At 54.2% G+C, this 12452-nt stretch overlaps 1 protein-coding gene across 1 annotated transcript; it reads right to left on the bottom strand.

Annotated features, from left to right (window-relative positions):
* Window positions 1–6748: 6748 nt before the first annotated feature.
* ZNF408 (zinc finger protein 408) lies at window positions 6749–12119 on the bottom strand. Its single transcript, XM_068988756.1, has 6 exons — window positions 12038–12119; window positions 11474–11751; window position 11404; window positions 10522–10582; window positions 10061–10314; window positions 6749–9001 (listed from the first exon to the last, which is right to left on the bottom strand). The coding sequence occupies exons 1-6, from the start codon at window positions 12084–12086 to the stop codon at window positions 7491–7493; spliced, it is 2154 nt and encodes a 717-aa protein (XP_068844857.1). The 5' UTR covers window positions 12087–12119; the 3' UTR covers window positions 6749–7490.
* Window positions 12120–12452: the final 333 nt, after the last annotated feature.

The raw sequence follows: 12452 nt of genomic DNA, 5'->3' as shown, positions 1-12452 counted from the left end.
AGGAGTGGGTCCCAAGGCAGGCCTTTGTTTTGACTAAGACACTTTGACAAATAGTCATCCCGAGTGGTTGTACTGGTTTACACTCCCACTGGCAATGTTTGAAGAATTGCACCAGCTCCTATCACAACAGCTCATCCATCCACTTCACAGCGACCATTCTGAGGGATGTTTCCATGTCTCGTTGTGGTTTTAACCTGTATTCCCTGTTGACTAATGATGTTGAGCCACTCCACTTTTTTTTTTCTTCTTAATGGTGAAAAGATCTCACCCCATTAATTTCTTTAAAAACTCCATATGAGTAAGGAAGGGGGTAGAGCTGAAGAGGGATGTAGTTTCATCCTTCCTGATTTTTCTTTTTTGAAGGAGGAGCCCCCGCCCCCTCACTGTGGCCATGCGGAACTTCCCAGACCAGGGATCAAACCTGTGTACCCTGAAGCAGAGTCTTAACCCCTGGACTACCAGGAAAGCCCTCATCCTGCCTGCTCGAAGGCAGGCACTCTTCCTTCTGCTGAGCAGCAGCCTGGGCCAGTGCTGAGTCAACCTGAGCGGGAGGAGAGGCTGTTGGCCAGGAGAAGGACAGAACGCATAACAGCGGCCCCCTTCTCCCGAGAGTTCCGGCCGAGCGCGGGGCCTGCTGACTGCCCTGCCTGTTCCCTCACTGCCAGAAACCCCCGTCCTGACAGCCAAGTACCGCGGCACGCAGGAGAGTGCTGGCTTGGGAGGCTGGTCCTGGGGCTCTGTACCTGTAAAACCAGAAATACAACTGCATTCACTTCGCAAGGCTGTTGTTGAGAAGCTTAAGGTCACACTGGCCTCTCCACAGGCTCTTCCTCGGAGCTGCCGCCTTGCCGAGTCCATGGCACGCTCGTGCACAGCTGTGCAGGGGCCAGGCTTGGCCATGTCTTCCTGGAGCTGTTCTCAGACGATGTTCCCAAGGAGAAAGCATGAGATTTGGTTATAAGGATTCCTGCTTTCCCAGGCTCGTTCCTGGATTTATGAACCAGGATGATGAACTTACAAGCCGCGATAGTCCCCATGGCTCCGTCCATTTAGCGGGGAGAGCTTTTCTGACGAGAACTTCACTTTGAGCATGTCCAGACGTCTGGTCCTTGGCAAACGCTGGACCCAACCCAAATGGTTCGGCTGCTTGTCAGCACAGTTAAGAACGATGGGTTGGATGGCCAGACTGGGTTCTTTGCTCAGGAGAGAGACGGCATGGATACTGTGGAGGCCATGAGCACTTGGAGCCAGGGACAGCAAGACCAGCAAGAAGACTCTCGGCCATTCGGATTTTTTTTTTTTTTTTTGGTAGTATATTCTGGGCTATGCCACCCAGCATGTGAGATCTTAGTTCCCCAACCAGGGACTGAACCTGCATCTCTTACGCTGGAAGCATGGAGTCTTAACCACTGGCTCACCAGGGAATTCCCATTATGAGCAATCTGATTTTGTGTTTTATCTTATCTCCATGGTTCCTCTTGTCCCTGCAGAGACCTCCTCCCAGCTCTCAAATCCTGCTACGTCTGTGCTCTCACTGTAATTCTTTGAATTCCAAGTACCTCTTGTCTCCTTCCAGGCCTAGCTGGATTCAGTTTACTGTTGTGAAGCAAAAACTAAATTACTCCCCCAAAGCGTATTATGTTTGTAAAGTCTCACAAGGCCTGCCACACAATAAGCACTCAGTAAACAGCATGGATTATGGGATATGATACAACAAGGAATCCACAATGATGCCAGTGAAGGGTTCTTCCTGAAACAGCGAACCTGGACTGGGTCAAACGTCTCGATTTAATTACTAGTTTAGAGGACGTGCAGACGACACAGGAGTAAGGAAGACACCGGCCCCGAGGAAGGAGGGACATTCGACAGGACAGATGACCCTGGTTTCTCTAGCAACTTCCTGACGTGGAAATGACAGGGGTGGGTGGCAGAGACCGTTCAGAAAAGACCTAACAACGAATGCACGAAGGGAACAGGAGGACCGTGACTGGTTCAGACCTTTGAACACATCAACTGTAAAAAGACTAATTTTGCACAGATAAAATCTAAACATAGGTTAGATATGCAGTGATATGGAAGAGTTATTTTTAGTTTGCTCAGTGTTAGCTGACATAGTGCTTCTAAATCCTTGTAAGTTACAGATTATACGTAGGAATTTACTATAAACAGATGAAACAAGCAGGGCAAAATGTTAATGATCATTAAATCTAGGTGGTAGGATTGTCACATTATTCTCTTACATGCTTTTTGTTTGAAAATGTTCATGATGAAAGTGGACTTAATTCCTTAAGAAATGGAGGCCGGGATTATCAAGTGCTCTCTTGAGTGAACACAAGCTGCATCCACGCTATCTTGTGGAGAGGACCGGGGGAGAGCACTCCTCTGTGAGTACGGCTCTGGGGGGATCCGAGAGTTCTGTGGGACAGGGTGGCACTTCCATGGGTGAAGGGCCCAGCGGACGGAGGACAGGCTCAGGCCTCAGGGCCCACCACAAGCCGCCCAGCCTCCAGGGACCTTTTCCCTGGAACTCTCTGGGGCCAGGAGGCACCTACAGTCAAGCTTGTCATTCCTGCTCTCACCACAAACACATACCTGCACCTTTCAAGCAGGTTGAATTTTCCTCTGAGAACAAGGCCATAATGAGGGGCTGCATGTTGGCATCAAAAAAAATCATGGGTGAAGCCAAAATTATGTTCTAAAGTGAAGTTCTATAATCACTGAAAACAGCCAAATTGTGTCCCAGAATATAGAATTATAGAATTTCAGAGCCAGAAAGGAGATCAGATATTACTAAGCCCAGACATTTTGAAACCTAGGCCCCTGGGCATGTACCACATGGTGGCCTCTGTTTTTGCATATTAAAAAAAACTCAAAAAATTATAAAAGTAATTTTTATGATTATTCCCCCCAGGAATTCCCTGGCAGTTCAGTGGATAGGACTCAAGGTTTTATTGCCAAGGACCCTGGTCCGATCCCTCATTGGGGAGCTAAGATTCGATAAGCTACATGGTGGGGCCAAAAAATAAAAAAGGAATTTTCTCCCTTTTGGCTGAAATTATATCTTTTTAGGTGGTTGCCTTGTCTTTTGTTACTTAAGCTGATCAGCAGTTTTCTATCTTGGTTTAAAAATATAAATCAATTTTTCTTAATAAAATTTTTTTTTTAAAATATAAGACCCACAGAAGAAGAAAAAAAAGTGAGCCAAAAAAAGGCTTCATGATGAAGCTGAGATTGGGATCCACTGATCTGGTCGTTTTCCAGGCCATTGAAGAAAGGGAGCCTCGGAGTTGGGAAGCTAATGGTCAAGGTCTTACGGAGAGGTGGTGATCCGGCGAGGACCAGGCCCTGCCTCCCGCCTCCTGGGCCGCCGCTCTTCTCATATGACCCCATCCTGACAGTCTGGCAGGGCACAGCCTAACTGCACCACACACCTATCCGAGGGGGATCCGTTCTAAGACCCTCAGTGGATGCCCGAGACCATGGATAGTACTGAATCCTGTCCATACTGCTGTTTCCTATACTAACGGGAGGGTCGTCTACACTGGATGAAGGGTGGGCGGGCAAGAGACTTCTCTGTGTCACTTAGAGTGAGTTCACAGCTTAAAATTTGCAAATTATTTCCAGGATTTTCCATTTAATGCTGTTGGAGGGGAGTTGACTGTAGGGAACTGAAACCATAGAAAGTGAAACCAAGGCAGGGGTGGGGGGGGGACTACTGTATACCCACAGGATGTGCACCTGGACACAAAAGCGCCAAGTGATGCTGACTTGCCGGCAGCAGGGACCTCAGTCTGTTCTCCACGTTAAGGGGGCTGCTTCCAATACTGTTTTTTTTTTTTAATTTGGTTACGCTGAGTCTTAGTTGAAACATGTGAGATCTAGTTCCCTGACTAGGGATGGAATCCAGAACCCTGCATCAGGAGTGCCGTCTTCACCGCTGGACCACCGGGAAGTCCCTCCAATACTATTAATAACCAGCTGCAACTTATTAGGTGCTCATCATGTGCCAGGTATGTAGTACTGATGAGGTAGGTACTACGGCTGGTCCCATTTTATGGATGAGGAAACAGAGGCATGGAGAAGTAACTTGCCTGAGTTTATGCAGCTGGTTCAGGGTGAAGCTGTGGTCCACACCTGTGCTTGTCTAGTCCACGAATCAAATTTTATTCTATTGTGAACATTTTTCTCACAGTGTTAAAGCTGCAAGTCAGGATAAAAGATCCCTTGTCTCCCGCCCTTTCTGATGTTTGGCTCAGCAGCTATACACACTGCGTGGTTCGATCTGTGAAAGCTTCCAGCAACATTTTCATTGCAACTTTGCTCTACAGCTAGAAGCAGCATTCACATTCGGTGGTAAATACACCAAACAGTTCAAAGTGACTTCATCAGTGGATGGAGAAAAGAAGTAGGGAATAAAGGACTTCCAACACTGTAAGGAAACAGGAACTGTTTTGATATGCGGGAGGGGATTATTTCCCAAAGCATATTCCCGTGATCAGTTTTCCCAAGCACTGTCACTGCGTTTCCATTGGAGAGGCACTGAGGTGGGCTTCAGAAGGCCTGGGGGTCCTGGTTCTGCTCTTCACTGGTCTCATGCCTCCATGGGGGACTTCTCTCTTGGCCTCTGTTATCTTATCTGAAACGGGAGGAAGTTGGACGATGCTCTTCGACACCATTCCCACTTCAGCTGTCAGCACTCTCTGAGGACAGGCTGCTAATCCAGGTGCCTGAATTTGGTGACATGATCTGACACTGTTCTGCGTCTCCAGGGACAATCAGTGGAGAGAAAAGGCCCCCATCTGTGTGAAGATGTACCAAAGTGGGAGATAAACACCCCAGCTTTTGTCCTGAGGATGGTTGTGGGCATCGACGGGCCTTCCCAGCAACCCAAAGTACCCCCGTTTCCCCACACAGTTCAATCTCAAGCGATAGTCATGTCCCAGGTTACCTAACACTGGCTAGACACAGCTGAGTGGTCACTTGAGTTGGAATGACCTGCCTGAAACTGGAGACAGAAAAGAATAAGACCTACCAGGCTGAGTCAGGGGGTTGACTGACTCAAAACTATTATTAGAAGCTGTTTTTCAGGTTTTGGATGGTGTGGGCTTGCTTTCCGCAGATTGTCACCGTCTCTCGCCGTCTTCCCTCTCCTTGGACAATCTCAGAATGATGCTCTGCCAAGAAGTCATTCAGGCTGGGTGGGTGGATGAATTAGTCAGTGGCCAAGCAGAAGACACAAGGCTGCTTGTGGCGCTGTGATCGAGTGATGGGGAGCCGGAGGACATGCCACGTTGCAATCCTGGCTCTGACTGTGTGGTCTCGGCTGGGACTACCCCGGTCTGAATCGGTTTCTCATCTGTGAAATGGGGGCACAACACCCAGCTTGCAGGCCAGAAGGAGGAGGGAACAAGAATGTGAGCTCTCGTCTCTCCTGCCTCCCCCTTCTCAGAGCAGTCTCCAGTCTGGCTTCCAGCTGCCCTCACTCAGCTCACTGGCAGCTTCTGCAAATTTCCACCTTCTCAACAGGCACAGCCACCCTTCCTCCTTGCCGAGATGCTCTTCCATCAGTTTCCATGACTCACACGCACCAGGTTTTCCAGTTTCATCAGAGGCTGCCTTAGTCCCTCCTGCGGGGCTTCCTCTCTCCCCACAGGCAGTGCCATTCCTGCTAACTGGCAATCTCCCTCCTCAACCCAGCCCAGCCCAGCCCACATCACAGCTGTCCTGCTCCCACCCCAGGGCCACCTAACCTGCTAAGTCAAAAAGTCGGAGCCAGAGCTTTCTCTCCCTCTGAATTCGGTCGCTTCTACCTTCCAGAGAACGTCACCCCAAGCCCTGGCCACCAGCCCTCGCCTCCTTCCCCACCCCGCCTGGGCCACGTTGGCCCTTGCTCTTGCTTGAACTCGCTGGTCCCTGGCAGCCCTGCTCTCTCCGCCCGGAGCCTGGCTGTCTGCAGACACTGACCTGGCTCCCTCCTCTCCACAGCCCGATCTGTCTCCTTACTGGAGGCCTTCCCTGACCACCTTCTGTGGAGTCTCGCGTCCCGTTCCAGCCCCTCCTTGCATTACTCTTCGCTACGAGGACCATGATCTGGTATGTTTCCTGGCTCTTTACACAGAGACGGTTGTTGCTGCTACCCCTGATGCCCAGCACACAGGAAGCGCTGTTTGCTGGGTCAGTGACTGCATTCCCACTGCCGCCAACTTTCCCCGCCACCTCACTGACTTCCCACACCTGCCTCTTGCCTGGTCATCCTCTCCAGGGGTCTCTTTAAATACCAATCTCCCATCCCCCTGCTCACCACCCTTCAAAGAGCCCCTCAACCTCCTGAGAATAAACTCCACACTCCCGAAGCAAGGCCCGTGTGACCTGGCCCTGCCTCCTTGCCCCTCATTCCCTGTTCCAGCCATGCTGATCCCAGGGGTTCACACCCCAGACCCTCACCGGGGCATCTTCACACGCAGGTCCCCACACCCCTACCTTCCCCCCAACTGACTCATCCACCACGTGGCAGCTGAAATGCAGGGTAGCAGAGCGTGGAGGGTTAAGAGCCCGACTCCCGCGCCAGACTCCGTGGGTTTGAATCTCAGCTCTGTCACTCTGGGCAGGACGCTGAAAGCTCTTCATTCCTGTTTCTTTACCTCACTGGACTGCTATGAGGCTTATATAAGTAAACTCACAGAACAGACTGGCCCACAAAAAAGGATGTTTATTATCATCTCCTGTGGGCGCCCTCCCTGAGGCCAAGCGGACCCACCCCATTCAACAGGTTCACAGCACAGGGAAGCACTGGTCCCTCAACTCTTCTCCAGTGCTCTTCGCTCCTGCAGACCTGCGCTCGCGAAGCGCACCGCCTCTGCCTCGTTCACAGCCGTGTCCCCAGCAACTCAGGCAGGCCAGGCCCACTGTGTTGATCCAAAACACACGTTCGTTCTTTGCTCTCTCCCTCCACAGGGTTGCCTTTGGCCAGACGCACAGAAGGTGCAGGTGAGTCTGGTGAGCTCAGCACAGAACAGAAGCCACCCTCACAGCCCTTAGGTGGGGAGAAAAGCTGCCAAAATAATCTTCAGTCTGACTCAGAGACTTGTGAGCGGTGAGCTGAGTCTCTCTGGCCTTTCAACCCTGAGTCATCCTGTTTAGGACCAAAGAGAAGTACACGTCCCTCAGGGAGCTGGGTAGGAGAGACAGAACCTGCTACTAAGTGCCCGCGCAGGGCCACCTCCACGGTGATCAAACAGGCACCTTGAGGAGTTCCCAGGGAGGCAGGCAGAACAAGCTCCCCTGTAGGCTGACAGGAAAATTTCATAGATGACCCGTAAGTGGTTTACCTTACTAAGGGTCTTGGGGAACAATGTGGTTGTCTGGAAACGGGAAAGGAAGTCCCTGACCTGCTTCTCACAGACTGGTCTCTATCGGGAGCCCGGAGAGGAAGCTCACCCCGCTCAGACACCCAAGCCTCTCTCAGAGCTCTGTGGGGTAAGGCGAGGCTGTCAGCTGCCCGTCTCCACCTCCACCACCTCCGCCCAGGCGCTGATGGCCAGGTCCTTGTGGATGAGCACCAGGCCGGGGGCAGGGCCTGGCTCCTCAGGCGCCACAAAGCACTTCTCCTGGCCCTGGGAAATGGTGACCTCGAAGATGTCCCCGGCCGGGGCGCCATCCCCTTCGCTGCCTGCGTCCTGCAGGAGCACCACGGTGGGCTCAGGAGCAGCGGGCGGCACGCAGGGTGGGCTGGCGGGAGCCCGGGCCTGGTGGCTGAGCTGGTGCCGCCTGAGGCTCTGCAGGAGCGCGTAGCCCATGCCGCAGGTGGGGCAGCGGTGGGGCTTGTCGGCCAGGTGGGATTTGAGGTGGCGCCGCAGCTTGGTGGCCAGTGTGTACGCCCGGCCGCACTGCGGGCAGGGGAAGGGCCTCTCCCCCGAGTGCAGGCGCTCGTGGGCACGCAGCGTGTGAGGGTCCCGGAGTGCCTTCCCGCACACGGGGCACAGGTGGGCCTCGCCCGTGTGGGAGATGAGGTGGCGCCGCAGCTCGGGCCGCTGCGGGAAGGCGTCGGCACAGTGCGGGCAGCGGTACGGGCGCTCCCCCGTGTGCAGCCGTAGGTGCCCACGCAGGCTACCCCGCTGGCGGAAGGCACGGCCGCAGTGTGGGCACGGGAAGGGCTTCTCCCCCGTGTGCAGCCGCATGTGGTTCCGCAGTGAGCCCTGGCTGGCCAGGGGCCGCCCGCACACGGGGCAGGGGCACGGGGCGGGGGCCGCCGCCACCTGGTGCGTCTTGCGGTGCAGCCGCAGGGAGGGCCGGCGGGCGAAGGCCTTGCCACACTGCTCGCAGCTGAAGGGCCGAGCGCCGGAATGGACCACCTGGTGCTCTCTGAGGTCTCGCCGGGTGCCGTAGGCCTTGTCGCACTGCGGGCAGGGGAAGGGCCGCACCCCGCGGTGGCCCAGCACGTGGGCTTTGAAGCTCTCCTCTGAGCTGTAGCTCTTGCCGCACTCGGTGCAAAGGAAAGGCTTGTGGCCCGTGTGCACGAACGCGTGCTTCTTCAGGTGGCAGAGCTGCAGGAAGGCCTTGCCACACTCCCCACAGCGGTACCGTCGGCCCTGTTTCGGGGAACCTCCCGCCGGGCCAGGGGGGCTCCGCAGGCGCGCGGGGAAGCCAGGGCGCTGCGGCTCTCCAGTCGCCTGGGCCCCGGGCTCTGAGGTCTTTGCTCTGGGTGGGCACTGACCGCTGGGGCTCCGCAACTTCTTGACCAGGTGAGCACACAGCTGGGGGGCCCTGTCAGAAGAGAAGGAACTGGCCTCACCCCTCGCAGGGCCCTGCTGGGGAGCAGAACTGCTCTGAGGCTCAGGTGGCATCTGGGTCTGCGGCAGGTCCTCCTCGTCCATGCTGCCATCTGCAGGCAGCAGGCCGAGTGGCTGGTTCTCCTCAGGAACCAGGGCCTGGGTCTGGGGTGTAAGTCCAGGGCTCACCACACTCTCTGCTTGGATGCTGGGGGGTGACTGGTGACCAGGATCTGCAAGGCAAGAGTAGGGCACTGGGCTTAGCAGAAACGGTAGCATGTGGTCATGGTGGTCTCACCAGGAAGTTCTAAGAACACGTCTTCTCCTCTTCCTCCGCCCCTGAACCGCGGAGAGAGCCATGACACCGATCTCTTCCCTGGAGCATGAGCCACGTGCTGCTTCTGGCCAGTCTCAGGGGCCTTCTGGGGAGGCTCTCCTGAGAACCGCGGTGTTCTAGACATCTGAGTGATCCCTAGAGAAGGCCATCCCAGAGTGCCCTTGGGCTCCCTCTGGGTACAGGCAGGCATTTCTGATGAGCTAAGACCACCACTTCCTCACTTTAGCTCATCTGAAAATAAAGGAACCCACATCTCCAGCCCAGACAGAAAAAAAAAAGAGAGAATTGGGAACTTTACACACAGCTTGCTGTCTTCATCCAGGTAATCTTACTATTCTGGGAAACTTAACTCAGGAAGATAAAACATGCAAGCATCTATACAGCTGACCCTTGAACAACACAGCTCTGAACTGCACGGCCCACTTATACGTGGATTTATTTCAACAGAAATTTCAACCACAGCACTACACAATCATGGGTGGATGACTCTGTAGATGCAGAATCACAGATATGGAACCTTGGATATGGAGGTCTAGCTGTAAGTTATATTCAGATTTTTGACTGCCCAGAGAGAGCCAATGTCCCTAACTCTGGTGCTGTTCAAGAGTCAACTATACTGTTCATTCTGTGGAAAAGACTCATGACTCATCAAAAAGAGCATCCACTGAGTTTATATTCCCAAACTCCTTAAACCTCTCACCTGAAAATTCTAGTCTTGCTGCGTCCACAATCCTAAGCCACTGTCATTATGTCATGATCCTTACCCCAAGCCTGATCATACCCCACCACCTTATACCAGACTTTCAAATTTCAATAAATATCCAGGCTTTGCCCCTTCCCCTCAGAAAAGCTACTGTTCTCCCCTGCCGTCTTACACCGTGAGCTCTGCTTTATCTTATCAACACAGGTAATTCACGTGATAACGTGGGAAGCCAGTGTTTTATCTGGCACATACCTGGGCAAGCTTCCGCTGTATTCTCCCCGGGGGAGGCCGCTTCCTGTCGCACGGCAGACTCCACTTCTGCCGCCGCAGATGCCGCTTCCTCTAGCCTGGGCTGAGTGGGGCTCGGGGCCTCGGAGAGAAGCTGGGGCCACAGCCGCAGCTCAAAGCCTGGCGGCACGAGCCGGGACACCTGCAGGTGCAGCCTCTTGCCGATCCGCACTGGGGCCACGTTCCCCTCGCCCTCCAGCCTGCCCCGCTGCACCAAACTGCAAAGCAGAGCACGGGCTAGCCCAGGAGCTCCCTTTCCTGCGGCCCTCCCTGGAAGCCCCAGCTCCTTGGCAGTCTGAGTCCTACAGGACCCCGTGCCTCTGGGAACACTCACTGCGAAAGATCTCTGAGTGGGACTTACAGACCACTTCCGGCTCCACCCCCTGCCACTACAACAGGCCCCAGAGGAGCATCCTGTAACTTACCTAGTCCAGCCTGCACTCTGCTCACAAGCACACACGTCTCCCCATGAGCCTAGTGACACGTCTCCCCATGAGCCTAGTGACTCGTCCTGAAATAAACCAATATAAGTCCTTCTCCCATGTGCTGGAGGGGGCCAGGGTGAAACAAACAACAACAAACCCTGATGAAAGCTTTCCTGAGACAGATCTAAGATGACGTCCCTGGAAGGTTAACGGTCGCTGGTCTGCCTCTCCGGGACTACGCTGTTTGAGATTTCATTCAATAAAGGCCAAAACCAAAAAACTGTCCCTCACCTTCTCCCAAGGTGTGGCTGCTGCTGAAGTCGCTTCAGTCGTGTCTGACTCTGTGCAACCCCATAGATGGCAGCCCACCAGGCTCCCCCATCCCTGGGATTCTCCAGGCAAGAACACTGGAGTGGGTTGCCATTTCCTTCTCCAATGCATGAAAGTGAAAAGTGAAGTCACTCAGTCGTGTGGAGGATTACGAAACTGAACAGCAGAAGCAGTTAAGACTTCCATATGAGTTCAATGAGGCATAGCAGAGAACTAGTTATATGACAAAGCTGGGATTTAACTCCATGGCTTTGTAATTGCAAAAACCTTTGCTCTTGACTTTTGGGACTACCAACACTCCTCTAATCCACCGTTTCTTTTCTTTTTTACATTTTGGCCGTGCCACAGTGGCATGTGGGGACCTTGGTTCCCAGAGGATAAGGGATGAAACCCCTGTCCCCTGCGGTGGAAGCAGAGTCTTAACCACTGGATCGTCAGTCCCCTCTACTAACCTACCTTTTAACAACTTTTTGCACCTCCTTAGTTACCGCAAGAGAGGGGAAACAACAATCCCTGAGAGACCAGGCACAAACCTCCTATCTCTTGAAATACTCTGCACCTTCTAACAATCTGGAACCGTCTAACTTTCAACCACGATGAGGAGACGCCTATCCCTCAATACCTCCTTCCGCTTTGGTTCCACTCCATTTGCCTTCTGCTCGGAGACAGACTCCTCTTCCAGCGGCCCCCAGAGCAGTCCCGGCTGCAAGGGCTCGCCGACACACCAGACCCCCAAGCGCTGTTCCGCGGTGAGTGAGGGGCCAAGGGCCAAGCCCCGGGGCAGGCTCTTCAGAGCGAGGATGGCTCGGGTCGGTCCGGGCGGGACGTCTTTGAGTCCCGGTGCACAGCCTTCGCTGGGAGGGCTCCATCCCGAGTCCGGGCCCAGGCGTGGATCGGGGGCTGCGGGGAGAGAGGAAGCGACCCAAGAGGTGGTGGGGGTGCCGAAAGGTGGGGTGAGGAAGGAAACGCGAGGTCCAGCTAAGCTTCAGGAACCTGAGGGATCTCTAAGGGTTCCAAGAGGGCCCTCCGCTTCGAGGGCTCGTAAGAAGGCCCCAGCGATTCGGAGGGCACCGGAGGGGGACGCCAGGCTCGGGAGGAAACCGGTCAGGGAAGAAAGAGTTGACCAGAGAACGTCCGGTGTTGCCAGAGCAGAGCGGAGAGTCGGAGACACCCGCAGGTCACTCACCTAACTGTAGTCTCCCCCTCCCCAAAAGCAGCTCCTCGGTCCCCTCCATCCCGGGTCAGAAAGCCTCCTTCCGCCGGAAGTGAGCTTCGCCTTCTCAGCTTCCCCCTGAGGAACAGTCACGGACATCCAAATTTCCTTTCGGGAAAGAATCCAAAGAGTCAGACCTCACGGGTGCACAGGACCGGGGGTTTGGGAGTACTTGATGAGGCCAATCTCTGTCCTAGAACAATACAAGCTTAGAATTCCGGAGGTCCCCCCGGGGATCTGAGTATCCGGTAAAGAGGAACTAATTGTTCTTGGCGCTTCCCCCGGGAGGGACCACCTGGACAGTGACACTGTTCCTCCCCCTAGTGGGCACGTACGGAGGCACGTACGGAAGGGGAGGAGCTTCCTCGAAGGCCTCGTTGGGACCCGG

The sequence above is a fragment of the Capricornis sumatraensis genome, chromosome 16 (genome assembly GCF_032405125.1).
Source record: "Capricornis sumatraensis isolate serow.1 chromosome 16, serow.2, whole genome shotgun sequence".
In the NCBI taxonomy this organism is placed as follows: Eukaryota; Metazoa; Chordata; class Mammalia; order Artiodactyla; family Bovidae; genus Capricornis; species Capricornis sumatraensis.
Note: the sequence above shows the minus strand (reverse complement) of the source record. Positions and strands in the feature narration are given on the sequence as shown.